Source organism: Delphinus delphis, chromosome 4, assembly GCF_949987515.2.
Source record: "Delphinus delphis chromosome 4, mDelDel1.2, whole genome shotgun sequence".
NCBI lineage: Eukaryota > Metazoa > Chordata > Mammalia > Artiodactyla > Delphinidae > Delphinus > Delphinus delphis.
Window position 1 is genome coordinate 93,898,991 of NC_082686.1, and position 27,763 is coordinate 93,926,753.

A 27,763-nucleotide genomic window follows, 5' to 3' on the forward strand; every position below is an offset into this window, starting at 1 on the left:
CTAATCATCAGGGTAATGCAAATCAAAACCACAATGAGATACCACCTCACACCTGTTAGAATGGCTATTCTCAAAACGAAAAGAGATAACGTGTTAGTGAGAATGTGGAGATAAGGGAATCCCTGTACACTGCTAATAGGCCTGTAAATTCGTGCAGCTACTATGGAAAAAAGTATGGAGTTTCCTCAAAAAATTTAAAATAGAACTACCACATGATCCAGCAGTTCTACCTCTGGGTATTTATCCAAAGGAACAAAATGACTGTCTTGAAAAGATATCTGCACCCTCATGTTTTTTGCAGCATTATTTACAATAGCCAAGACATGGAAACGCAGATGCATGGATAAAGAAAATGTGGTGTATATACACAATGGAATATTATTCAACCATAAAAAGAAAGGAAATTCTGCCATTTGCAACAACATGGATGGACCTCAAGGGCATTATGCTAAGTGAAATGAGTCAGCCAGATAAAGACAAATACTGTATGATCTCACTTATATGTGAATAATTTTTTAAAAACCCAAACTCACAGATAGAGAGAACAGACTGGTGGTTGCCAGAAGTCGGAAGTAGGGGAGGAGGGTGTGAAACAGTTAAAAGTGGTCAAAAGAAACAACCTTCTAGTGATAAGGTCAATAGTCCTGGGTAGACGATGTACAGCATGGTGATTATAGGTAACAATGCTGTATTGTGTATTTGAAAGTTGCTGAGAGAGTAGATCTTAAAAGTTCTATAACTATGTGTAGTATGGATGTTAACTAGACTTATTGCAGTGATCATCTCGCATGATGTACAAATATTGAATCATCATGTTTAAATACCTAAAACAAATACCATGTTATATGTCAATTCTATCTCAATTAAAAAAAAATAAGCCTGATACTGCAGATGAGGAAACTGATGCATAGAAAATGTTACACATTTCCAAGAGAGGAGCTGGAAACCTAAGTCTGTCCGATGTGACTACAGGCTCTTACCCACTAGGGTCTGCCACATTCATGTGCTACATCAAGAATGGGGACTCAAGGCTAATATTCCTGCCCACAACACAGCACCTCATTTTCTGAAGTATTGGAAGAGCCCCTAGAAACAAATCTGTGCCAGTATTCTTCATCTACAAGAGCAGAAACACATCCAGAGAAGTAATGTGACTTTCCTAAAACCACCCAGAGAGTCAATGTTCGAAAGGCCATGAAAGGCAATCAAGTGTCTCCAAACAGAACTCAGGAAAGGGCCATTCACGGCCTGGATCTTCCAAGGTACATGAAAAGAAAGAAAAACATAGCAATCAAATTTTTTCCTTGGAACCAAAAATGGGGGCTGGTGGGTAGAGAAGAATTCCTTTTCAAAAATCTATAAATATGATATTCAAGTGTGTCTAAATGCATTAAAGTTACAGTGGTTTTTTATAACCCTCACCATTCTTCCAGAGGTCCCCAACTGATGGCCCACAAGCTGAATCTAGGTGTGCTTTGGTTTCCTCTGCAGAGTTCTGGCAATAAATATCCAGGGCTGAGAGGGAGTGATCCTTTCTTAGTTGACACATGCATGCCCAGTCCACTACAGCCCCGAGCTGTCTCCCGTTTTTGTGTTACTGAACTTTAATTATCTGTGTGTCCTTGGCTAAGTCCCTTCCCCTCCCTGTAAGCCAGAATCTTCACCTGTCGAATTGGGATGGGGGTGTTGATGACATTGTATTTTGTTTATTGCCTGCCCCCTCTCCCTAGAAGGTAAGCTCTAGGAGGGCAGGGATTTTTGTCTGGTTTGTTCAGTGATGTCTCCCATAGCACCCCGAACCCTGCCTGCCATGTAACAGGTGCTAAATAAACATTTAAGGAGAGAATAAATAGTCCTAAACACCCAAAAGAAAAAAGAACTCAGGCAAAGGGGATGGAAAACTTTTAAGGCACAGTAACCATTCTATATCATGATGGTGATGGTTACACACTGTATATAATTACCAAAATCAATCAAACTGTTCATTTAGAATTGATACATTTTTATGTATGTAAACGATAACCTAAATAGACAAAGAAGATGAAGCTAATATACATATATAATTAAAATTAATTTCACCCACTTCCTGTTATTTTTTCCTGACCTTAGTAATTGCTGCCATTCTGGGGGGTTTCTACATGTCAGGGACGTGCTGAATGCTTTACATTCCTTATCTCATTAATCCTTGGGTATGAGTGTAGTTTGTCTAAACCGCTCAGGTGCATTTCCTTAGTCTTTCTGGGTGACACATTCTGGAACTCCATATCTATCACTGGCAGTAAAATCTTACTTAGGACTAACTAGGATTTCATTTTTAAGTGGATGAGCAGGCTGTGCCCACTGCCTATGACTCGAAAGGTTACAGCATGCATTTATTAATTGCACCCAGGAAGCCAGTCATCCTCCCGATGACCTGTGAAAAAGGTGTTATTATCATTCCCACTTCCCAGATGCTAAAGTCAGAATAGAGCCCTGATGTGCCACCAGCCAGAGTGACACAGCAGGAAGCAGCAGAGCGAAGACCTGATCCCAAGCGGTGGGAGCCCCTGAGGTTGTTTGCTTAATCCCCACACCAGATGGCCTCCCAACCAGTGACCCCGGGCACGCTGCTGAGCTGGTGTGTGGGGGCCAGGGTGTGACCCTTGCAGAGATGACAAAAGATGATTTTCCGATGCAGCGGGCATCTCCGGACCAGTGTGGCCTCGGACAGTGGTCAGAGCTGTGGTATGTTCCCCGCAACAGGCTGCTGGGGTGAGATGCGACGTGAGAGCCTAGGAATTCGCACCGCCACTGGGCAAAGGCCCATCCGCAGGACCCAAAAGGCCCTGAGCGTTGGGGAAGGGGCTGTTTGGCGTAAGCCTCACATAACCCTTCTGATATTGAAGAAGTTTTTGAGGTGCGTTCACCTCCTTGGTCCCTGACATTGCTGTAGACTGGAGAGAACCTCCAGGAATTTCACTAGTGCTCCTCTGGCCAACCCAGCATGTTGTTTCAGTCTCTTTTTCTTTATTTTTCTGTAGAGTTGAAGCACTGATTGAAATGCAGACCAATCCCTCTGCAAGAGAAGAACGTAAGTTACCACACCTTAACTCCTTATGAAGGTAATTGGGACAAATTAAACATGTATTGACTTTCTCAAGATAACTTGAGATTTCTGCACCCTTTGCAATTACCAGAAATAATACTACAGTGACTCAGTCTTCTGGTAATTGAAAATGCACAGCTGCAGAAGAAATTGCATGTTAATATATGATATTATCAGTGCAGGAGGGCCACCATATACAAGAATGCAGAGACTCAATTAAATACCCATTATTCGGCTTAATAATTCAGAAAGATCAGGAAACATTATCCCTGGTCAAATAGGCTGAATTTAATTGAGACCTTCCTGGGTTCACAGAGTATATCAACTCCGGATCAAACTAAAGCAATCTCCTTTGACACAATGTAAAAGATTAATACAAGACAAAGAGGACAAATGACTGATCAGTCTGGGAATTACTGTTACTGAACCAGACTTGGGTCCGCTTACCCTACATGTCAGCCAATCTACTGACATGTCCGCTTACCCTACATGTCAGCCAATCTACTGACACCGGCTTGTGGTGAAAGAAAGTGCAGCATTTATTGCAGAGAACCAAGCAAGGAGTCCAGGCAGCTAGTGCTTAAAAGGCCTGAACCTACCCCCCAACCCACCCCCACCAAGGCTTTCAGAGAAAGGTTTTTAAAGATAGGGTGAGGGAGGGAGGGTTTGAGGTGTGTGATCCGCTCATAGACATTCTTCTGATTGGTTGGTGGTGAGAGTCAACGTCATCAACCTTCTGCTTCCAACCAGTCTGGGATCTAGGTGCTTGCGGACAGCATACAGTTAACTTCTTCCTCCTGGTGTTTTTTTTCAGTAACTGCAAAACAGCTAAAGGACCTGGCTCAGAATATTATCTATAGCCCTTGAAAAGCAACTGAATGTCCTTGACTTTGTTTAATGGCTAAAGTATTATTATTTTGTCTTGCTTGACTGTTTTCCTTTCTGCATTTTCTCACTTTTCTGATTAAATTTATTCTTTAACCAAAGTTTTTCTACAGACAAAAGGCAGACGGAGGACATATGGGTGGAGAGGTCTGTTCTGGGAAGGCCCCATAGGGTCCTGCTCTGTTACACTATGACTTATTTTGCTTTGAAGAGAAGATATGTACCTTTTAGTTACCATGTATGCTTTTCTTTTGTGGGATTTAATTAAAACATTCAGTTACTCAATAAATACTTCCTGAGCACTAGCTATGCACCAGGCACTCAGGTACTAGGGGTTCAGCTGCAAAATAAAGAGACAAAAATATGTGTCTTCATAGAGCCTAAACTCTAGTTGGTGGAGACAAGCAATCAATGAGTAAAATATATAGAATGACAGAAAACTTAAAGTGCTGTGAGGAAAAGTAAAGCATGGAAGCAAGATGGGGACTGCCAGGGCAGGGAACAGCAGACTGCAGTTATACATAGGATGGCAGAGAAAGGGCTGGATGAAGAGACAATAAAAGTATAGTCATTAGAGCATCATTTGTGATAAAGATAAATATTGGCAGCAACCTAGATATCTGTCTATAGGAGATTGGTTAAATATTTTATGATGCATCTATATAGTAGAATACTATATAGCAAACAAAAAAAGTCCTACAAATACAAAATGAACTCCCAAGATATATGAAGTGATAAAAACAAGGTGCAGAATGATGTATAGCAGGGGTCCCCAACGCCCAGGCCACAAACCGGTACTGCTCTGTGGCTTGTTAGGAATCGGGGTGCACAGCAGGAGGTGAGAAGCGGGCGAGTGAGCAGAGCTTCATCTGTATTTACAGCCAGCCCCCTTGGGTCACATTACCACCTGAACTCCGCCTCCTGTCAGCATTATGGTGAGTTGTCTAATTATTTCATTATATATTACAATGTAATAATAATAGAAATAAAGCACACAATAAATGCAATGTGTTTGAATCATCCCGAAACCATCCCCCCACCTTCCCCCGGTCCGTGGAAAAATTGTCTTCCACAAAACTGATCCCTGGTGCCAAAAAGTTGGGGACCACTGATATATAGAGTATGCTACCATTTACGTCTATCATATACATGATATATATATATATATATATATATATATATACACATAATATTTTTATAAATGCATGGAATCAGTGGAAACATACATAAAAAACTGTTAGTAATGGCTGTCTTTGGAGTGGAGAACAGGATGATTCATGGACAGGTGAGGGTGAAATACTTTGTATGCCATTACTATGTATATGTACTACTGTATGGTCAGGCCATTCAAGATGGCTGTTCTCTTGCTCTGGGTCCATCGTCTGCTTGACCAAGCCCTGCTTCACTCACATGACTACCCAATCCTCTTAATTATAGGGCTTAATTAGTCCCAGGAAACTGATGAGCCCATCTGACATCAATTCCCCTATAAATGGTAGCTTTTTTCTCCCCCTGAGTAGCAGAGACTATTGCCGTGACCTGCTGCTGTCGGCTGTACACAGTGGGGATGTCGCTCCAGGACTTTTTGCTTCAGACACGTAAGATCCCCTGTCCCATAAACTGTTGTTGTCTCTATCACTGTCTCCTGGTTCCTTCTTTGGTCTCAAGGCTGGACAACTACCAGGCTTTCGGGCCTGCAGGGTGCAGCCCAGCAACTGATGAACCAGCCAGGAGGCCAGGGAAACTCTCGTGAGTGCAGAGATGTCAAGAAATGAGGACAGGGGACGGAAAATTGCAGATGTGATCCTGGGGTGGCCGCCCACTAGCCTGTGAGGCCCTGTGGCAGCTGTCTACCGTGACAGATGTCTTTCTCTTCCATTAGAGTGACGATATCCTGTTAACCTCAGAGTCTCCTTGCACTTTAAAAGTAGCAACCCCGCGCTCGTGGCTCATCTGACTGCACGGGGATGGCTGGTGAATGCAGACAGAACACAAGGACCTGGATTACCTACGAAATGGCAGCGTACCCCCGACCCACCCCCGCTCACCGACTACAGGCACAGGCTTTAGGGATGTTAACTGAGGGACAGGGTCGGGGACTGGAGTGGCCAGTTACCCGGAGGGTCTGCTTGGGCCTGTGGCAACGGCGTCATCATAAGGGTGCCCTTGGGCTTCTGGTCCCACCTGAGGAAGGAGGCAGAGCCCTGACACAGTGTGAAGGAACAGCAGCGACGTGTGTCTACAGTGCCGCGCAACAGGCGGAGGACGATACCAAAAGGCCCACCCGAGTCAGGGAGCAACGCGAAACGCCACTCTTCGGGGTCGAGAACAGCTGTGTGTGGGACCTACGGGACCCACGGACGTCGATAGTGACCAAGGAACCCACATTACTGGCCGTGAGGTTCAGGAAAGGGCCGATGCAAATGAAACGTGCTGGCGTTTCCACGTGCCTTCCAGCCCCACTGCTGCCGGGCTAATGCAGAGTGTGAGTGGGCCGCGTCAGCAGCAGGTGAGACGGGAAAGCCGCTCTCAACGTGTGGACACAGCCCAGGAGTAATGGGCCCAGTGCCCATGCCACGTGAACCCAGAGGCCACTAGTCCACGTCAGCCGAGTTCAGCTGTTGATCACCGAGGGATGTTGCCAACTATCGGTCAGGACGATAAGTCGCTTTCGCCCTGGCCACGGCATCTACCCCCAGGGAACACATTATAAAACCGGCCCTGAGACTGGCAGGTAAGTCCCTGCGGGTTTGGGTTTGCTGCCTCGTGGGGAATAGGATTAGAAAGGGATTTACAGATCTCACCTGTCTCCTGCCCGGCCCCACCTAAGACCACTGAGATGATGAATCCAGGCCCTGACTGAAGGAAGGCACCATCATATTAACCCGGTAGGCCTCTCCAGGATTCGGCACTGGCTGTAGGGACTGAGGGTGGAGGGGGGGATGGTACTGCCCCCCGGGACAGGAGCCACAGGCAGGGGTGGTACTATCTCAGGCTGCTGTTACTGCTTGTATTTTGTTTAATGGTCATGATCTTCCCTGCACTGTGTCTGTTATGAACATCTTACATTTTGTCCCTGATTTGAGTGGAGGCAATCTGTTCACGAACTGGGCACAGTGGTGGCCTCACTGCAAAACGAGTCTGAGTGCTGGGTCGACAGCGAGATGCCATTGTCATTCTCCTCTGGACTTTCATGAAAAACTGACCTTAGAAGCAGCGGGCTCCAAAGTTTGCCCACTTCTTGGACTCTCGATACTCCTTAGCGGCTATTGCCTGTATCGCATTTGTGGTATTTGGTTGCAGCGCCCTCTCTGTACCTGACCCCAGGGGTATCACGGAAGAGAGGTGGGCCAAGAGTGCAAGGGTGGTGCAGGGTCTGTAGGGGTGGAGGGTATGGTCAGGCCACCCAACATGGCTGTTCTCTTGCTCTCCGTCCATCCCCTTCTCCACCAGTCCCTGCTTCACTCACAGGACTCTCCAATCCTCTTAATTATAGGGCTTAATCAGTAACTGCCTGCATGCTTGCCCCCTGCCCCAGCCCCTGGTTTCCCTGGCAACTGATGAGCCCACCTGACATCAAGTCCCCCTCCCCCATAAATGATAGCCTCCTCCGCTGAGTAGCAAAGTCTGCTGTCATGTCCTGCCAGCTGTCTGCTGCACATGGTGGGATGTCACTCCAGGACTTTTTCCTTCAGATATGTAGGATCCCCTGTCCAATAAACCATTGATGTCCCTGTTGCTGTATCCAGCCTCTTTCTTCAGTTTGGAGGCTGGGCAACTACAAGGCTTGCAGACCTGTGGGGTGCAGCCCAATAACTACTTAGAATAAATAAGACGTAAACTAAGAACATGATGACTGTGCAATTAGAAAATGATGTAAAGACACGTGTTTATAAAACCTGGTGACCTAGATAGCCCTCTAGCCTAGGTAGTGAATGAACGGGGTAGTTCATAGAAACATGGATTCACTTCTGATGAGCTGATGACCTTGTTGACAGTGACCCTTTCAAAGCAATTTTATTTTTTTAAATGGAGATCTCGGCCTTTTTTTAAAAAAAATAAATTTATTTATTTATTTTTGGCTGTGTTGGGTCTTGGTTGCTGCGTGCGGGGTTTCTCCAGTTGCGGCACGCGGGGGCTGCTCTTGGTTGTGGTGCGCGGGCTTCTCATTGAGGTGGCTTCTCTTGTTGCGGAGCACGGGCTCTAGGCACGCGGGCTCAGTAGTTGTGGCTCGCGGGCTCCAGAACACAGGTTCAGTAGTTGTGGCACGCAGGCTTAGTTGCTCCACAGCATGTGGGATCTTCCCGGATCAGGGATCGAACCCGTGTCCCCTGCATTGGCCGGTGGATTCTTAACCACTGCACCACCAGGCAGGTCCCCCAAATCTTATTTTGATTAATGGATTGTAGTTATTGTGATTGCAACGCTTAGATTTTTTTCACCTTTCTAATCAAATAGAAGCTGTATTCATTTACTAGGGCTGCCACAATGAAGCAGCACAAATAGAAATGTGTTGTCTTGCAGTTCAGGAGGCCAGAAGTCAAAAACCAAGGAGTCAGCAGGGCCATGCACCCCCTGAAGCCTGTACTTGGACCTTCCTTGCCTCTTGCTAGCTTCTAGTGGTTTGGGATTCCTAGGCTTGCAGTTGTGTAATCCTCACATGTATTGTTTTCTCCGTTTGTCTTAACTTTCAGTTTCATTTTGATTCTTTTTCCAGTAAGCAAAGCTCAGACTCCACACCCCACCCACTTCTCCTCTCGCGCCAACCATAAGCTGCTGCCTCGTTCACTCTGTGGCAGTCAGACTCTGACAGGACCATGGCCCTGATGCAGGCTCCAGGGGGCCCCAGCCCTGGGCAGACCTGTGCACTGATCCTGATCTTCACCGTGCTCCTGCAGGCCCTCTGTGTGGCCGTGACTTACGTGTACTTCACCAACGAGCTGAAGCAGGTCAGTACGATGCGCACGCTCTCTGAACAGAGGCTCTGGGCAACCCTCCGGTTAACTGCCTTTATTGGCTCCTCTGGGAAGACTTTACAGAGGAAGAGAATCCTCTCTTTCTCTGTCTGGGGACCCCAACTGCTAATGCATATCATTACTGAGGACTTTGCAAAAGCGAATTGAAGGGACTCTGTGCACAAAGTGCAGTTACAGAACTGGCTCCACCAGTTACGAGAAGATGCGGGCAACAAAACTCCTGAGGTAGTTTTGTCTTCAACAGAATGTTATAATATTAACAGCTGCCATTCACTGAGTGCTTTCTGCTTAATGCTTTATAGTTCTTGACTCAAATTCTTGGGAGTGAGAGGAACTGCATCAGGGCAGGACTGTATCTGCTTTTGCTTTCTGTGACACGTCTAGGTGCTAGCACAGAGCTCCCACATAGTAGGTGTTCACTAAACACCTGTTGAATGAATAACCAGCCTTCACCAATGTACTGCCAGGATACAGGGAGTAGGGTAGAGTTGAGGCTTAACCCAAAGCCAGGCTCTAAACCACTTGTAATAATGCTGTTTTGTGTTCCAAATGTGGCTAATTCCAGTGGATTTTGAATGCAAAATGACTGAAAATAAGCCAACCCCAGGTTTTGGCTTTCTGTGTACATATTTTTTTCATTTAATTTTTTTTATTGGCGCATAGTTGATTTACAATGTTGTGTTCGTTTCCGCTGTATGGCAAAGTGAGTCAGTTACACATAGACATATATCCACTCTTTTTTTCTTTTTTAGGGTTTACAAATCTTTCTTTAATGACTCTTTAAAAATTAGCAAAACTGGTTCTACTCAAATAGAATGATATCTACTCTTAAAATTTTTTTTAATTTTTAATTTCTTTTAAAGATTTTTTTTGATGTGGACCATTTTTAATGTCTTTATTGAACTTGTTACAATATTGCTTCTGTTTTATGTTTTGGTTTTTTGGCCACAAGGCATGTGGGATCTTAGCTCCCTGACCAGGGATTGAACCCTCACCCCCTGCATTGGAAGGCAGAATCTTAACCAGTGGACTGCCAGGGAAGTCCCTATCCACTCTTTTAGATTTCTATTCCCATATAGGTGATTACAGAGTATAGAATAGCATTCCCTGTGCTATTCAGTAGGTTCTTATTAGTTACAGTAGTGTGTATATGTCAATCCCAGTCTCCCAGTTTATCCCTCCCCCCCATTCCCCCCTGGGTTGTTTTCTACATCTGTGACTCAACTTCTGTTTTGTAAGTAGGTTCATTTGTACCATTTCTTTAGATTCTACATATAAACAATATCATATGATATTTGTCTTTCTCTGTCTGACTTCACTCAGTAAGACAATCTCTAGGTCCATCCATGTCACTGCAAATGGCATTATTTTGTTATTTTTTATGGCTGAGTAATATTCCATTGTATACAGTACCACATCTTCTTTATCTATTCCTCCACCGATGGACATTTAGGTTGCTTGCATGTCCTGACTATTGTAAATAGTGCTGCAATGAACACTGGGATGCATGTATCCTTTCAAATTATTGTTTTCTCCAGATATATGCCCAGGAGTGGGATTGCTGGATCATATGGTAGCTTTATTTTCAATTTTTTAAGGAACATCCGTACTGTTCTCCATAGTGGCTGTATCAATTTTTTCTCACCAACAGTATAGGAGTTTCAGTGTATATTTTGACTAACTGTATATTGTATAGTAGGGAACTTCGAGCTGGAAGGAATTTTGGATACCCCTCGTTGTATAAATGAGACTAGAAACTGCCAGAGAAATGACTTATCCGAGCTCAGGCAGAAATTTGGAAGCAGAGCTGGACCCAGCTCAGCTCATAGGGAATGCTTCTCCCATCACAGCAGGGTGTCAGCAGGGTTAACCTATCTCCCCCTTGTGCTGAACAGCACCCTGCTGCATGGTGAAACATCAGATCTGTCAGCTGGGCAGGAAATGCAAGGCTAAGGGTCTTGGACAAATATAAAATAGTGTTTATCTGTTAAGGAAATAAATGCAGTTTGCATATCCTGTGGAGTATAAACTTTGCTCTCAACTGGTTGGGAATTTCCTTTGGAAATGAAGTGAATAAAACAAGAGTCAACAAGTAATTATACAAATGATCACTACCATTAGATGGCCAGTAAAGTCAGCTTTGTTACAGGGCAATTTCAAAGAGCCTGTATTTGTAAGAAAAAAAAATCAACGTGATTATAATCATGCCTTTTAGTTCTACGTCTGCCCGAGAGACTGGAATGCTGCTGTGTTTCCCAGTTTGGAGCCAGCATGTCCTAAGCTTTGTTAACTTTGCAGTATAAATAGTGAGTCTGTGTCTCCTTATACAAGAGGTTCCCTCAATTTGCTAACATTACAAGTTGGCCTCATTTTAAGACTGAAGCAACTCGTTATTTACTGATCTGAGTTATGCAATTGTCTGTGTACATGATCAAGTTTCTTTGAATTCTATAAAAATGAAAATTTCAAAGTTTAACATCTCCCCACTTGCACCTATTTTTCCTGATTGCATGTTTATATGTGTACACTTCTGTATAGACATGCAGAAGAATTTATTAAGAGTATCAGAAAGAAGAGAATTAAGAGATACTGAGCAAAAACTGTTCCAGAAACTTTCAAAATACTGCCCTATTTAATCCTCATAACAATTCTGTAAAGTAAATACAATTATCCCATTTTATAGATGAACAAACCAAGACTCAGGGAAGTTAGGTAAAATTTTGAACCCAGGCATTAAATAGGGGCTCAGTAAATGGTAACCATTGTAATCAGCATTGAGAAGTCTCTTGGAGTTGTCACCCTCTTCATCAGGAATTTATGCAAGGGAAAATGAATCTGAATCTCTTTGGGTGACTGTGTAGAGTTTGGAAAAGCATATTCAACACAAGTATTAATTTTCTAAATCAGATCACAGGTTTCACTCTGGCAAGCAAAAATTTGCAGAAGATAACAGTGGGCAAGGATTATAGGGAGTGTGGGTTGAGCTGGGCTGAGGGATGTTGGATTGGACCCTCACAATTAAGCCTGTAGATCTGTGAGCATGAACAATAAATATGGGCTTAGCCTCTAAAGTCTATGACTCTGAGAAAGTTTTATGACAAGGGGACTACCTATTGCTGTGGCATTATAGACGGGGAAGACAAAGGAGAAGGAGACCCTAATCCACTGATGTCCATAAATGATCCTTTATGCTATTTGTGGTTTGCAGAAACTGATTGTCAGAGGCTAATGTCTGGGCAGCAGAGAGGGTCAGGGCTGCCACCTTGAAGTCTCTGAGCCAGCCAACCAGCAAAGGAGTCCACCCTGCTAACTTCAAGCCCTGCCAAGGACTGGTTGGCCCTGGCCTGGACAGTCCCACTGTTTGTGATGGCAACAGCAGCAGTTGAGTGGAATCCACTTCTCAGAACCAAGGGCAATAGCCATCTCTCTCCTTCTAGAGTTGTCCAGATAAAAACAGCACACTCATCCCCTGCACCCAACACCCGGATGTGGTTAGCAAGAGAACAGCCCCAGCCTGAGAAGTGCTGTAGGAAATTCAACCTCAAAGTGTGAAAGGATGTGAAAATGAAAGGGGGAGAGAGACATCATATTAATCATCATTAATCATTCTTGGAATAACCATAGCACCACCTTGCCCATGTGTCAGTTACTTGTGTTGGCCTAGGTCTGTAGAAGAAACTGCTAAATATGAAACATGTGGGATGGGATGCAGAGTGGCTGGGGCTTTCTGTTGTTCAGAAGTCAATATGGGTTGGCCAAAAATTTCGTTCAGGGTTTGCTGTGGAAAACCCCGAATGAACTTTTTGGCCAACCCAATAGAAGCATAAAAATATCTAGAAGGAGAAATAAGTTGTGATCTTTAGAGGGTAGAATTATGGGTGCCTCTTTTTAATTTTTCTATATTTTATCAAATTTCTACAGCTAATGTTGTAAAAACATCTATGCTATCCATATGATTTTCATACAGATCTAAAGAGCATGCCATTTTTGTATAGTCTTAAGAGAAAACAACCATATACAAAATTGCCCACACCCAGTCTAATCTCAACCCTGTAAAAAAAGAGATCAGGGCTTCCCTGGTGGCGCAGTGGTTGAAAGTCCGCCTGCAGGGGACACGGGTTCGTGCCCCGGTCTGGGAAGATCCCACATGCCGCGGAGCGGCTGGGCCCGTGAGCCATGGCCGCTGAGCCTGCGCGTCCAGAGCCTGTGCTCCACAGCGGGAGAGGCCACAACAGTGAGAGGCCCGCATACCGCAAAAAAAAAAAAAAAAAAAAAGAGAGATCATCCAAAGGTTAACTAGGAGGTGGAATGAGGGTGCATCGGAGGGTTTTATTTGTTTTACTTTTAGAAAAGTATTCTATAATTTTCTATATTTTCCAGGCTGCCTGTGTATCCTCAGCGTCTTTAGGCTTCATTCAATCTGGGTTAACACTGGAGTCTCACTAGCTTGTCAGACTCCCTCCCACGTCTAGTTAGGACCTTAGTTTTCAAGGTTCTCCCTCCCCACCTCCTGAAAGTGTTTCTGGAAAATCTCCAGAGGGTCTCCAGAGGCCAGCAGTTGGTCCTGACCTGGGCTGGCCCCTGCTCTCTTCCACTCTCTCAAACTCCACTTGACTTCACAGGGGCTGGCAGCTACCCTGACCGCCTGATCCCAGCACCTCTCAACTCTGCCCTGTCCTGTCCCCAGCCTCAGCCTCCAGGGCCTCAGCCCTTTCATGCTGAGACAGCTTCCAACTGCTGTGAAGTAAGATGACAAGTTGCTCCCTCCCTTCTGTGTCATGCACATTGTTTGGTCCCAACAGGTTACGAAAATCAGTTAAGCCTGTTTATTCAGTTTCATCAGTCAACGCCCAGCCAAGGCACACCCAGTCCTGCTGGGCTGGGAAATGGCAAATACAACTGTTCTTCCTGGAACTACCCTCAGGCCTCGTTGGTGAATCCAGCTCTTCTTCCCTGATCCTCCCCTCAGTTTGCTAGACATGCTCTTCTATTTCTAAATTGAGTTCCTTCCTTGGAAAGGCTTTTTAAGCTCACATAAATTGCAGATGAAAATTAATGTCTACAGTAGAAGAACATGGAGGTGGGTAGGATCAAAGGAATGGTGTCTAATTTCATCGCCAGTCATAACTCAGGTGGTCCCAGCTGTCACCCCCACTACATCTACTAGACGAATGTTTTACTCTTGGAATTTTAAAAAGGAAGAAAGAAAAGAAACATTTACCTAAAAGTAAATGAATGTTCTATGCCAGAGTGTGGGGAAGGAATTAATTATCTCAGGTTTGTCACTTTTATGCTTGAGAGACCTGATCAAACGTCCAGGGAGTACATGGCTGACAGTACAGACCTGCATGATTCTGGCTGAAAGCTCTCGTAAATATTTAAGTTATTTTGATTTGGAATGAGATCATCTTTCTATAGGAGGGAGCAGATCATCGTTAAGTTTGATCTTTCCTTCAAGCTTTGAAGTCCCCTAAGTTCAAATAACAGATGAAAATGGCTATTTTCCCATTTATTTCCCCAGAGAAAGGCAATTCAATGGACTTGTAGAGAGAAATAACATCTCCTGAATCCCAGTTGTTAAAAATGAAAACAGGAAAAAAAAAAAAAAAATCTGACCTTGCATGAACATCCTGTTTTTCTTCGTAAGATTAATCAGTTGTCATTCTAGAGTGCTCTGGGTGGTTTGGTGTGTGTGTGTGTGTGTGTGTGTGTGTGTGTGTGTGTGTGTGTAACATCAAGCACAGACTTTGTTGGCAAGGATCTAGCCATTGTAAATGTTTACCCTCAATCAGAAGGGAGCAAACCTTCAAATGGTGTTTCGAGTCTCTGCAAGGTAAATCCCTAGCTGGTGTGGACATTCAAACGTCTAGTGGTAACGTAGTCTGGCTTCTGCCGTCCAGAGGAGTAGAAATCACAACAATAACTAGAATCTACTAAGACAATCAAAGCTCAGATGAAGAAACAGAACATTACCTGCACCCTAAAGGCTTTGGCTAATTTTTTATTTAGGATCCTGGAATGTAAACAAACTCCACTGCTTACTTTGTACCTGGTGGGTTTCTAGCTGTAGGATGGGAGTCACGCTATGTCAGAGCTGGAAGAAACCTCAAAGATCACCACAGTGAGCCAGCTCAAATGCAGATGAAGAAGAGATGTCGAAGAGTAGAAGCAATTTGTTGAGGGGCATACGACTGCTCAAGGGCAGGGGCAGCAAAGGGCATTGTGACCCTGGATGCCTGGCCCACACCTGTTTCCCTTCCACCACATCGAACTGCTTACTTTTATTCAAAGGACAAAGGACGGCATGCTTACTTTTACTTCAGGCAATGAGCTTTTCCAAGGTGCTAAGACTTCTCTGAACCCGTCACCAGCTTCTGTTGTTTTAACTTGTAAATGAACAAAAAGAAAAACCACTTGTGCATAATATTGTGTTATATTCATCTCAACCCAGATGCAGGACAAGTACTCCAAAAGTGGCATAGCTTGCTTCTTAAAGGACGATGACAGTTCTTGGGATGCCAGTGATGACGAGAGTATGATCAACCCCTGCTGGCATTTGAAGTGGCAACTCCGTCAGTTTGTTAGAAAGGTAAGTGAACCACGGGGTCGCTTTACCAGCAGGCATAGAAGGTCAGAGGAGAAGGACTATTTTAGATAAAGTCTAGAGTCCTTATTTTGTAAGGGAGGAAATGGGGGCCCAGAGTGTTTAAGTGATTGTCCCCAAATTCACTGAACTAGGAAAAGATGGGACAGCACCAAACAGTGGGTCCTGATCAACTCGTGGTCTAGAGTTTATTCCTCTCCTCCAGAGACCTCCTTCATCTAGTCTAAACTTTTTATCTCACCTTGTGGAAACTGAGGCACGGACAGAGCAATGTGTTCAAGGTCACACGACGATAAAGGACGTGTGTGATTTCTTTTTTTATTCAGAAGACAAAAGAAACCAAACAATGGTGTTTTATATTCTTCCCACATTGTTGTTCTCTGTTATTTTTGTTTTTTCTCTTCTTTTTTTTTTTTTACAAACCCTTGTGTCGCCACATTGTTGTTCTCTGGAATTAAGTCTATTTATTTTTGTGCATATAGAGATGAAGAAAGAGGAAAGGAAGAGGGAAGAAAGAGATACTTTGAGAAATTGAAGGTGATGACATCTCAATTTACAGTTAATAAATGACACATTACGAAATATTATTTTCTGTTTGTGAAAGTTGCTTAAATAGGATCTCCAGCAGAAACTTTGTTAGCTAACAGTTTATTTCACTAAATATGATTACTTAATTATACTTTCAGTGACAGGACATGTCAAATATAGTTTCTTCTCTCAGGCTGCTTCCTTATTTGTAAGATGGCATTAATAACATTTACCTTCTGCGTATCCGGAAAGGCCAGCTGTGAACACAAACATGAAAACTGTAAACTTCATTGTTTAAAAAAGTTACTGGGGACATTCCCAGGGTAGGAGGAGGATGTGTTTTAAAGGAATGATTGTAAGTCTATTGTCTGGTACTCAGTGTGCCCTTCCATAGAAACAGTGTTGTGTCGGTGGTTAGGCTCTGATTTATAACCCTAAGCAGTCCTTGCAGTAAAGCCCAGCATCACCTGTGATGCTATTCCTATGAGAAATGAAATCAGACTTCCAGCTGGTTGTCCTAGAAACACATGTGCCTCACGGCTGCCCTGGAATCGTGGGCAGGATACCTGCTGCGCACAAGCTGTCCTGGAGCAGCTGGGACTCCACTGCCCCAAGTGAAAAACACCAGGAAAGACCCAGGGTTGGGGAAGTGTCCTGAGGAACCTGAGGAATGGGTCCCCACGGTTCCTAGGACTAGAGGGAGGATGGCGAACCCACTGGTGGCAGAGGAGAGAAACTCAGAACTAGAGTAGAAATCTGGAGACCGAGGAGGGGGCTGGATGCTGGGCCTGGGAGTGGGGAGATGAGAGAAGCCGTGTGGGTGGGTTTTACAGGTCTCTTTCCTGCTCTTCCTCCGTCCCTCCCATTCTCACATCCTGCCACTGACTAGAAAAGAGAGGGCGCACAGCGGTGGATGAGAGTGTAGGAGGGGAAAAGAGTTCCCCATTTTTCCAGGCACTGTGAAGTGAACAGACAATTTCCCATAAACATCCTATGCCCGTTATGTGTATTATCTCCCTTAATCCTCAAACAGCTCTGTGAGGAAGGAATCATTATTATCTTCTTTTTTTAAACAAATAGATGAAGAAATTAAAGTAGTTCATATCAGTTAAGTAACTTGAGTAAAGTTTCCCAGGGCTGCTAATGAACAGATTTGAATCCAGTCCATCTGACTGTACTACAATCTTTCTTTTTTTTTCTTGGTGGCACTGTGTTAAGGACCACACTGTAGGACTTACCCTGTTCCCTTTCCTCCTCCTCCTTTTTCCTTCCTTCCTTCCTTTCTGGCCCAGAATGAGAGTGAGAGAGCTAATGTGTTGAGGCCACCCCTTGCTTCCCTTCCCACACGCCAGTGTCCGTTGCCCTACAGGCAGCCCCCCATTATCTGGGGTCAGAGCTTTCGACAGAGGAAAAAGAAGAGAGCTTCTGATTTGGAGCAGGAGTGCAGAGGAAGGGAGTTTCTGACGGTTGTATAATTAACAACAGTGACGGGAAAGGTGGGCAATGATGGGCAAAACCCCCAGGGGTGACAGAACTGAGTGGAGAGGCATTTAAAGATGAGTCATGGATGGGTCACGTCAGGGTCGGCTCATTTAACAGAAATGCTAGATTTCGTTCTTTATTACTGGTTTTCCCCACTGGTTAGCACAAAGAAAGTGATATGAAGTGTTTAGTAAGATATGGGAATTTGGTAAAATATCTTTATGTTGAGAATGTCTCAGCCACATTCTCAGAAATGAGAGAGTGACATGGTGCTACCAGGTCACTGCTGGATGGGCTGTGCGCGTCTGTGGGCACCATGAGAGAGAGGGAGTGTGCCTTACACCTTGAGTCTTGGGTATGTCCGATAATTTAAAGCTCCTGGACTCTGACACAGTGCCTTTATACACGTATGCATGCAGCTACACACACAATGCACTATACACACACATACATGCAGACACACACAGACAATGCACTTATACACATGCGTGCATGCAGACACACACACTCAGAAAGTGCGGTGACATGGCTACCGCATCCGTCAGCCAGAAGGAGACCTGGAGAACATTAGGCTGACCTAACTTGGAGAAGGATAACTCCTTGCTCCTGTGCTGCTCCAGGTGTGGCCTTTCAAAGACTTCATCCAGAAACAGAAGTCTCCCAGACAGAGGACCATCCTTCCATCCACAGTAGGGACAGCTGCCTCCATATTCATCCCAGCTCCCACCCTGCCCCACACACTATGCTTGGACAACTTAAAGCTGCCTAGGTTGATATCTTAGGTGGAAATTTTCTGTTAGACATCAGCAAGAAGAGCCACAGACATTCTATAGTCAGTCTAAATGCTTAGGGAAATTAACAAGCTTTATTCAATACTATTTGCAGATCATTTTGAGAACCTATGAGGAAACCATTCCTTCAATTCCAGGTAGTATTCTTTTTGTTGTTATTTTAATTTTCTACTGTCAGCCTTGTGATAGGGTGAATAGCTCTCCATCCTCTTTCTCTCTGCTCCCATCCACACATCCCACCTCTGACCACTGCTCAGTGTCTCAAGCTGCTTGATTCTATTTCCCTCTTTGCATTGGCAGCTAGAAAGCTCAGAAGCAAATCTGTGACCCACCTATGGTCTGAACTTCGTTTCATCTGAATTTTATTCTTCCAATGTGGATTTTCCTTTCACCTCAACTTCTTCGATTATTTATTTTTACCTTCTAATGTGGGTAGCTTTCTGGAGCATAGCTGGAAAAAAAGGGCTCCAAAGTTACCCATCTTCTCTGCTTCAGACCGCCCCTAGGCTTGAAGGCTTTCTTTATGCAAAAGCCTCTTGCTCCATCATCTCTTTCCCAGCAATCCTTCTACGCCCCCGAAATCCTCATCCTGTAGTCCTCACACCTTGGCTATCTCCACTGATGGTCACCAGCCTGCTCTTGACCCACAACGCCCTTCATTGTTATTGCCCAGGCCGGCTTCTCTAGTCCTGCAACTGGCTTCTTCCATTCCTGGATTTTCACGTAAACACCTCCTTCTCATCCTCCATCCTCATCACCTACTCATCACCTCTCAGAGAGAAGTTCCCTGACCAACTTTCTAAGTAAGTTCACCCACATCCTGTTTTTTCTATCACACTTACCTTGTTCATTTCCTTTGATTGATATATATATCAATCAAAGGAAAATATATAAATATTCTGTTTGTTCTGTCTGATTCCCTACTAGATTAAAGACCCACAAAGACAGAAAACATGCCTCTTTCTCTTACCTCTCTATTCCTAGACTTAACTGTACACCTCAAGCCTAGTAGATTCTCTCTTATCCCCCTGGTCCTTACCTGCACCGCCTTTGGTGTGTGTGTTCATGTGCATGTGTGTGTGTGTATTTTGACTGAGATGAAATTCACATAACATACAACTAGCCATTTTGAAGCGCACAATTTGGTGGCCTTTAGTACATTCACATTGTTGTGCCACCATCCCTCTCTACACAGAAAGTTCTTAATACATATTTTTTAAATCAATACATAAGTAAATACAACTGATGAATTAAATTTACTGCTGCTTTGCATTTGGCTCACCATAGCCCCATTTTCCCCTGTTAATAATCATACCAGCTTGCATACGTGTACCAGAGACTTACAGTCCTGGGGTACACCAGCCTGGCAGAGAAGAATCAGTTTTTTAATAAATATTTTATTAATGATGTCTTCCTAATTTTCAGCTATCCTTTTCCATTACAATAAGCTTCCTCATCACTTGACAATACCCACCATCCTTTATTAAATGGGCTTTATTAAATATGAAGGCAAGACCTGGTCCCAGGGTCTAAGCATTCTTTCTGGTCATTTCCCCGAAGGCAAAAACAGTATTAGGAATGTTGAACACTACTTCTCTTCTAATGAGGAACACCAGATCCGTGGTCTACAGTAGATGCATGTACTATTTTCACTGTTGGAAGAAAAATACTCTTTTTTATTCATCCCAGTGGGGCATAGAAATCATATACTCCTCAGTATACCAAGATGTATCCATGACACCCAAATATACATATTCACAGACTTCTTTTCCAGGAGCTGTTTGCTATAGCCAGTAGGAAATGTCCTCTCTTCAGAATTTGCTTTTAAAGCTAGGCTTTCCCATATACTTGCAATGATCTCAAATGCAAGATATTTGTCACTGGATTCCATTACTGAATATTTTAAAATAAAGTGTTATGGTCTAGGGGCAGTCAAGGCATTATGAATTATTCATCAATGGTGGTTAAAAGTAAACCTTGAAAGCTGAGCATTCTGAGAGTAACATGTACTTCCGAACTGTGTTTGGTTTTCAGTATCCTGCACACACCAACCTATCCTGAATAAGTAACAACACCAGATAGATGGAGAGACTCGTTAGCATTCCTTCCTTGCCTATGAAATTTTATCACCTCCTTTCAGTTTCTTCTACTACTAGCCTAGATTAAAGCTTCCTGTTCTCAGACCTGATCAATTACAGCTATCTGCTAACTTGCCAGTCTCCAGCCCTCTCACTCTCTACCCATCAAACCTTACTATGAGGTAGTTTAGCCTAAAGCACAACACGTATCTTTTTGCTTCCCTGATCAAAACCTTCCAGAGTCTTCCCATGTCTGTAAAAATTCAAATCTCTTAGTCTAACATTCAAATCCTCTATAGTTTAAATCCTCATTCAAGCCTGAAACTGAACTCATCTGATGCCTGTATCCCAGGAATGCTTTGTGCATCCTGCCTTGGGGACACTATTCTAGATCTCTGGGAATACCCTTTTCCCATTGCTGTGGGTCCCAAGCCTCCCCAGCCCCACCCATTTCAGAGAATTGTCCTGCCCCTCAAATGCTTTCTTGCATTCCTTTGTTTATAGTTCTTTCTCCATCTTCCTAGAAGAGTGTCAGGTATAGATGTGATGGGCACTTTGGTTTGCTGGAGTACGTGAATGAAAGGGCCTTAGTCCAAACCCCCTCCCCTGACCTCAGCTCTCCAACAAATAGGAATTTTTCCCTCCCCTGAACACCCATCACCCTTCATTTCTATTTCTTATAGGTTAATTTTCACTTTCTAATTTGTGTCTTCCCTAAAAACTGTAAGTCCCTTGAGGGCTCAGTCAGTGTAATTAGTGATTAATCTTTGAAGTCCCTGCGGAGCACTGCCTTGTCCCTGGACGTATTTGCTTGATGAAGATGTATCGTTTATCTCAACAACCAATGTAAACATCCTGGGAAGTTTGAGCTGATTTTTTTAAAGAGTAGTTTGCTGAATTTTTAGTCTTTCAGTCTGCTCCAAAGTACTTCGGATGGTGGTCAATAAATGTTATTTATTTGTTATGATCTAGTGAATCAGTGATTTTTATGCTCATATACTGGTTATCATGACAATTATGTCATTTCATATTCCCTTTGGGAGGTGAGGGAAATGACTGTTGGATACCAGTTTGTAGCATCTCTGGACAATTGTTATCACGGCTACTCCTTTAGGGTAGGTAGTATCTAGCAGGAGGAAAAAATAATTGAGATGATAAAAATTGGTATCACTCTGTTTCTATATATAACTCAAAGTGGAAATTTGCCATTAGTTCATTGTAAATGCCTTAGCAGGAATATTATAAGTCCACAGTTTTGTTGTTATTATTGTAGTTTAGGAAGAGGGTCAGAATCTTCACTTTGTTATATTCTAGTTGAACCTTACCGCTGAGATGCCGATAAACTTTAGCCCAAGTTACTGCTTATCCTTCCCATCTAAAGTACTTTTCAAATTCAACATAGGCTGAAGTGGACTGATTATAATACTAAAATGTAAATTGGTTTTATGAAAACCCATATAATCAACTTTGGGAGCCCAGTGTGCTTACAATGATAAGATTGATAAGAGCTGTGAACAGCAATGTATCTGAGATGTGTTTGACAAGTGCTGATGATTCTTTGTCATTTCTCTTTTAGAAAAGCAACAAAATATTCCTCACCTAGAAAGAGAAAAAGGTCCTCAGAGGGTGGCTGCTCACATAACTGGGACCAATCGGAAAAGCACATTCTCAGTTCTAAGTAAGAGAAAAAATGAATATATGGTTTAAAAGAAGGGAATGGAAGAATTTGTTCCAGATAATTTATTCTTTGAACTTGTATCGGAAATGTTTATATGGCTATCTACAAAATGCTCAGTAGTAATCAAGTCTCAGATTGACTCTTTTCAGAAGCAAGATTACAAGATGAATAGCTTAGTTACTGCCCTGGCATAACTGGCTTCAGGAAAATTCTGAAGTGGAAGTGGGAGAACTTTGAGTTTCCCATGCCCCCATCTTTGCTTTTCTTCTTCTTTTTTTTTAAAAGTAATTTTTCTCTTTTTCACCAAATCTTTCTCCACTTCAAAGGTTCTAAATCAGTCATCTACTTTCCCCATGAGTCACCAAGGCCTCCCAGCGGCATTTGTATTAGGTTGAACTATAAAAAGTTGGCCAATATTTGACCACTTTGCATTTACAGAAATGTCAGTTTCATATGGTTTAACCAAATAGGTTATGCCTAATTATTAGGTGTAGAACAGGTGTTAGTGCATGGGTCTTGTAATCTAAATACCCACATTGGAATCCCACCTACTCCTTACCTAGTTCTTTGTTTTGAGCAAATTACGTAACACAATCAAGCTTCATCTTCTTCATATACAAAGTAGAGATAATCTTTAACTCATAAAAGAGTGAAGATTAATGCAAAATGCTGTTGCACTGTAAGTACTCAATAAGTAGTGCTTTTATTTTTGTAAAAAGTTTTGTCCCAGGTTAAAGAAATTTCAGTCATCAGTTAATGAATGAAAGGTTGTTGGGGGTTTGTGTTGCTTGGTTGGTTTTTGTTTCCTTTTTTCTGGGCAGTTGCCTTCATGGTATTCCTGAACTCATGTTTTGTAAATCATTGACATGTTCTGCCTATGAGTGAGATCGTTATTTCACTATTCCTGTTTACTATTCATCAATTAATATGATAGTTGTTTTCAACTCTTGAAAAACTCAATTTTGCGTCAATCATGGAGATGAGCCCAAAGTTTAAAAAAGTATCATATCTTAGTAAGGCCCATCTTCATTCAAAGTCTTTGGGATCTGAAGATCTTTAAACCTGGGCTCTTTTTGCCAAACCTTGTACCCTGTCTTATTGGACAGTCATTTCTAGCCTTCTGCTTGGATGGTGCTTTTGACACTGGGTTAGAGAAAGACCAAGGAGGAATCCAAAAAGACCTAAAAGAATAGCAGGAATTTATGAGCTCTAGACTTGAGGAAATAGATATGTTTCTTTTGGTTTCCTTCTACATCGTTGATCTGAGCTCACCAGCACAGGAAAGGAGGCAGGGGTTCTGGACAGAAATTCTTCGCAGGAGTAAAGATTGCCATCTTAGTGAACCATTCCCGTGCTACTATTCAAAGTAGATGAGGTACAAAAAAGTATGGGACTTCCAACAGATCACAGTGATATGGGAGCCTCCAGATTTCTATATGACTAGAATTTAGAATCCTTGGAAGATCGAAGGAGCAAGAAGTTTTATAATAGATTAAAATTCTTTACAATCCCAACCGAGAATTGGCTAGCCACAGCTATTGGGAAACTTCTTGTTTTGCTACAAGCTAACTTTATTTTTCTCTAAACTTCATCCCAGGCTCCAAGAATCAAAAAGCTTTGGGCCAGAAAATAAATTCCTGGGAGTCGTCAAGAAAAGGACATTCATTCTTGAATAATTTGCACTTGAGGAATGGAGAGCTGGTTATCCACCAAACAGGGTTTTATTACATCTATTCCCAAACATACTTTCGATTTCAGGAAACTGAGGAGGTTTTGGGAACAGTTTCAACAGAAGAGAACAGAAAGAAAAACAAACAAATGGTACAATATATTTACAAATGCACGAGCTATCCTGACCCCATACTGCTGATGAAAAGTGCTAGAAATAGTTGTTGGTCTAAAGATTCAGAATATGGACTCTATTCCATCTATCAAGGTGGAATATTTGAGCTTAAGGAAAATGATCGAATTTTTGTCTCTGTCACTAATGAGCAATTGATTGACATGGACCAAGAAGCCAGTTTTTTCGGGGCCTTTTTAATTGGCTAAATGATCTGCAAAGAAAAAACAGTGCCCCCAGAGAGACCTTTCACTTTTCAGAGTGATACACTGTGAAAAGACTGCAAAAGAGCTGACAAAGTAAGGCAGCCTGAGCGGAGCACCTCAATCACGAGACTCTACAACACAAGCTTTTTTGGTATCTCTGAAAAGTGACCAACGTACTCCAAGACAGAGAAACTGACAAAAGACCTTCTGAGACTCTACCTGATATCAGCTTGCTAGCAGAAATCTAGAAGGTTCTCAGTTTACAAACATTTGCGTAGCAATTAACGTCTTCCGCCTTAACCGTCTACTCTTGCGAAGATACCAGAAGACTGAAAGTTCACGGTCAGGGTATGCAGTGTGCCAGGGGAGTTGGTGCAGTGTGGGGCCTTGTGGGAGTTGTCCTGTACCCTCGTACTCTTGGAAGTAAGAAAATTCCATTCGAAATCGTATCATTTCACTAAACAAATTAAAGTTATGTTCAGTGAACAAGGAACTATTTTCAGTTGGCCAAAAAGTTCGTTCGGGTTTTCTGTAATCATATGTAAAAATCCGAACGAACTTTTTGGCCAACCCGATATTTCTGAATGGCTTGTGCTTTTCATTCCCAGAAGTCAGGCTGACCGAAAGCACTGAAGGTATTTTTGATAAAAGACTCTAAAATGAATGATAAGCTAATCAGAAATCGGGAATTTGGCCCCTTGTGAGCAGGAGAACTGGGAAAGTGGGGAAAAAAAAAAAAGAACTGTTTGATAGTGTAACTTAAGGATGGGCAAGAATTAATTATGACTCTATATTTTTATACTAAAATTTAAAAATACATGTTTCTTTTTCAATAAAAATGACGTTAAAATATGTAGTTTTTGTGTATCTCGTACTTATGTTTTATAGTAACAAGATTACTAATGATGGGGAAAAGGAATTCTAATCTCTTCTTCATGGTATCGTTTATCTGACATGTGTTACTGAAGAAAGAAAGAAACTGCTCACTTTTTATATAATGTGATAAAAATATATCAGTCCTTTCCTTTATAGTTAATGCTTTTGTTATAGGTTGAATTGTGTCCCCACAAAAGGTATGTAGAAGTCCTCCTCCCCAGTACCACAGAATGTGACCTTATTTGGAAAGAAGTTGGTTGCAGATACAATTAGTAAAGATGAGGTCATAGTGGAATAGGCTGGGTCCTTAATATTGTATAATGTGACTGGTGTCGTCATTATTTAAAGAAGGAAATTTGGAAACAGGAACAGAGACACACAGGGAAAACTCCATGTGGCAACAGAGGCAGAGATTGGAGTGAGGGAGTTGCAAGCAAGGAGCTCCAAGGATTGACGGCCATCATCAGAAGTTCAGAAGACAAGAAAATATTCTACCCATAGCCTCAGAAATCTACCAACACCTTGATTTTGGACTCCTGGCCTCAAGAACTGTGAGAGAATAAATTTCTGTTGTTGAAAGCCACCCAGTCTGTGGCACTTTGGTTCAGCAGCCCGAGGAAGCTAATACAGCTTTGTACACTATGTTCAAGAGATCTATTTTTACCGATGCGCACAGATATCACCATCTATATTTTTTTCTGAAATCTTTAAATTTGGCCTTTCATAGTTTGATAGTGGGATTCAACTGTAATTTAATTCATGTGTGATGAGCTAGGGATGGAATTTTATCTTTTACCATATCAGGGACCAGTTGTCCAGCACTGTTCATTGGCTAGTCCACTCTTTCCCCACTGATTTTAAGGTTTAATATCATATACCAACATCCCAGGGGGTCTGTTTCTGTGCTCACTTTCTTTTCCTATTGGCCTGGTTGTCCATCCTTGCACCCATACCATCCGTTTTTAAAAGCTGTGATAAAATATAAATGACATAAGATTTACCATTTAACCATTTCTGAGTGTACAGTTCAGTGGCATTGAGTACATTCACGCTCTTGTGCAAACATCACCCCTATTCATGTCCAGAGCATTTCATTATCCCAAACTAAAACTTTATAACCATTAAACAATAATTCCTCATTTTCCCTTCCTCCCGCCCCTGGTAATCACCATACTACTTTCTTTATGAATTTGACTGTCCTATGTACCTCATGTAAATAGAATTATGCAATATCTGTTCTTTTATGTCTGGCTTATTTGACTTAGCATAATGTCTTCAAGGTTCAATCCATGTTGAAGTATGTATCAGAATTTCATTTCTTTTTTTAAATTTTTTTAATTTAAGTATAGTTAATTTACAATGTTATGTTAATTTCTGCAGTTCATTTCTTTTTAAGTCTGAATAATATTGCATTGTTGGAAAATACATACCACATCCTGTTTATTCATTTATCTGTTGATCATACTCTGGCTTTAGTGGTTGCTATTTGCTTTTCTATAAATCTTGATGTCTTGTATGTATGTTCTTCTTTAGTCCTCTGTTTCAAAATAGCATGGGCATTTTGGTTTTTAACTCACAAACTTTGTGCAACATAAGTATCTTTCATTATGACATTTTCAGGCAAAGTTTAGAAGGAAAAAAGTTACATCTGGCAATTTAAATATTCTGGGAAAAGCCTCAAATTACATTCCAAATACAGTTGATACAGTGTCAGAACTACATGTAAACTTTTTTTTAATATAAATTTATTTTGTTTATTTATTTTTGGCTGCATTGGGTCTTCGTTGCTGTACGCAGGCTTTCTCTAGTTGTGCCAAGCAGGGACTACTCTTCATTGTGGTGCGTGGGCTTCTCATTGCAGTGGCTTCTCTTGTTGTGGAGCATGGGCTCTAGGCACACGGACTTCAGTAGTTGTGGCACGCAGGCTCAGTAGTTGTGGCTCGTGAGCTCTAGAGCACAGGTTCAGTAATTGTGGCGCACGGGCTTAGTTGCTCTGCGGCATGTGGGATCTTCCCAGACCAGGGCTTGAACCTGTGTCCCCTGCATTAGCAGGCGGATTCTTAACCACTGCACCACCAGGGAAGTCCCTACATGTAAGCTTTTTGAACAGTCTGAATAATGACTATTGCCACCCAGAAGGAAAACAGCCCGTTTGAACTAACGGGGAAGGAGATAGGAAGGAATGAAGGAAAGCAGTCAGACTTCTTAGACGGGCTCATAGAGCTATTGAGCTATGGATATGTGATATTCTTTAAGACAAGGGAGGAAGGACCCCAAAGACGATTTAGAGCTCATTAAGCCTTCTTCCTTGATATCAAAAGGTGGGAATCTATCACTTCAGTTTTAACAGACCAATTCTTGCCCATTGCTGTGTGAGTGGTGCCACCCAAAGCCATGGGAGCAATGCTACCAAAGCTATGGAGGCCAGACCCCTGCCCAGCAGAGCCCTTGGGCAAGGCTGCCTCTGCCTAGATGTCAAAGAATGGAGCCATCTAGAGCTGTGGGCAACCAGCCTAGGCAGAAGACCACAGAGTGGATGAGGTTACTGCAGAGAGCCCCTGCCAGGGAAATGCCCAATGGAGCCATGAGGGTATGGCTGCTCCCATGACCCCAAATCAGTAGAGCCACTTGTATGCAATTCCAGACAGGGAGAGCTGCAAGCATGCAAATCAAGGCAGTGAGAATTGCTCCCTGGACGGCCCCCAGCAAAGCTGTGGGGCAGGGATGCCCCAGT

General features: G+C 42.7%; 1 protein-coding gene across 2 annotated transcripts; it reads left to right on the top strand.

Annotated features, from left to right (window-relative positions):
- The first annotated feature begins 8,664 nt into the window (after window positions 1–8,664).
- On the top strand, window positions 8,665–26,790 carry TNFSF10 (TNF superfamily member 10). 2 transcript variants are annotated; one of them, XM_060011131.1, is made up of 5 exons: window positions 8,732–8,919; window positions 15,398–15,535; window positions 18,446–18,488; window positions 22,006–22,107; window positions 23,705–26,790. In XM_060011131.1, exons 1-5 carry the CDS (start codon window positions 8,788–8,790, stop codon window positions 24,154–24,156), a joined length of 867 nt encoding a protein of 288 aa, XP_059867114.1. In that variant the 5' UTR covers window positions 8,732–8,787; the 3' UTR covers window positions 24,157–26,790. The 2 variants fall into 2 exon arrangements, with proteins under 2 accessions (XP_059867115.1, XP_059867114.1); XM_060011132.1 differs by lacking the exons at window positions 15,398–15,535; window positions 18,446–18,488; window positions 22,006–22,107; window positions 23,705–26,790 and adding an exon at window positions 12,147–13,202 and having other exon boundaries at window positions 8,665–8,918.
- Window positions 26,791–27,763: the final 973 nt, after the last annotated feature.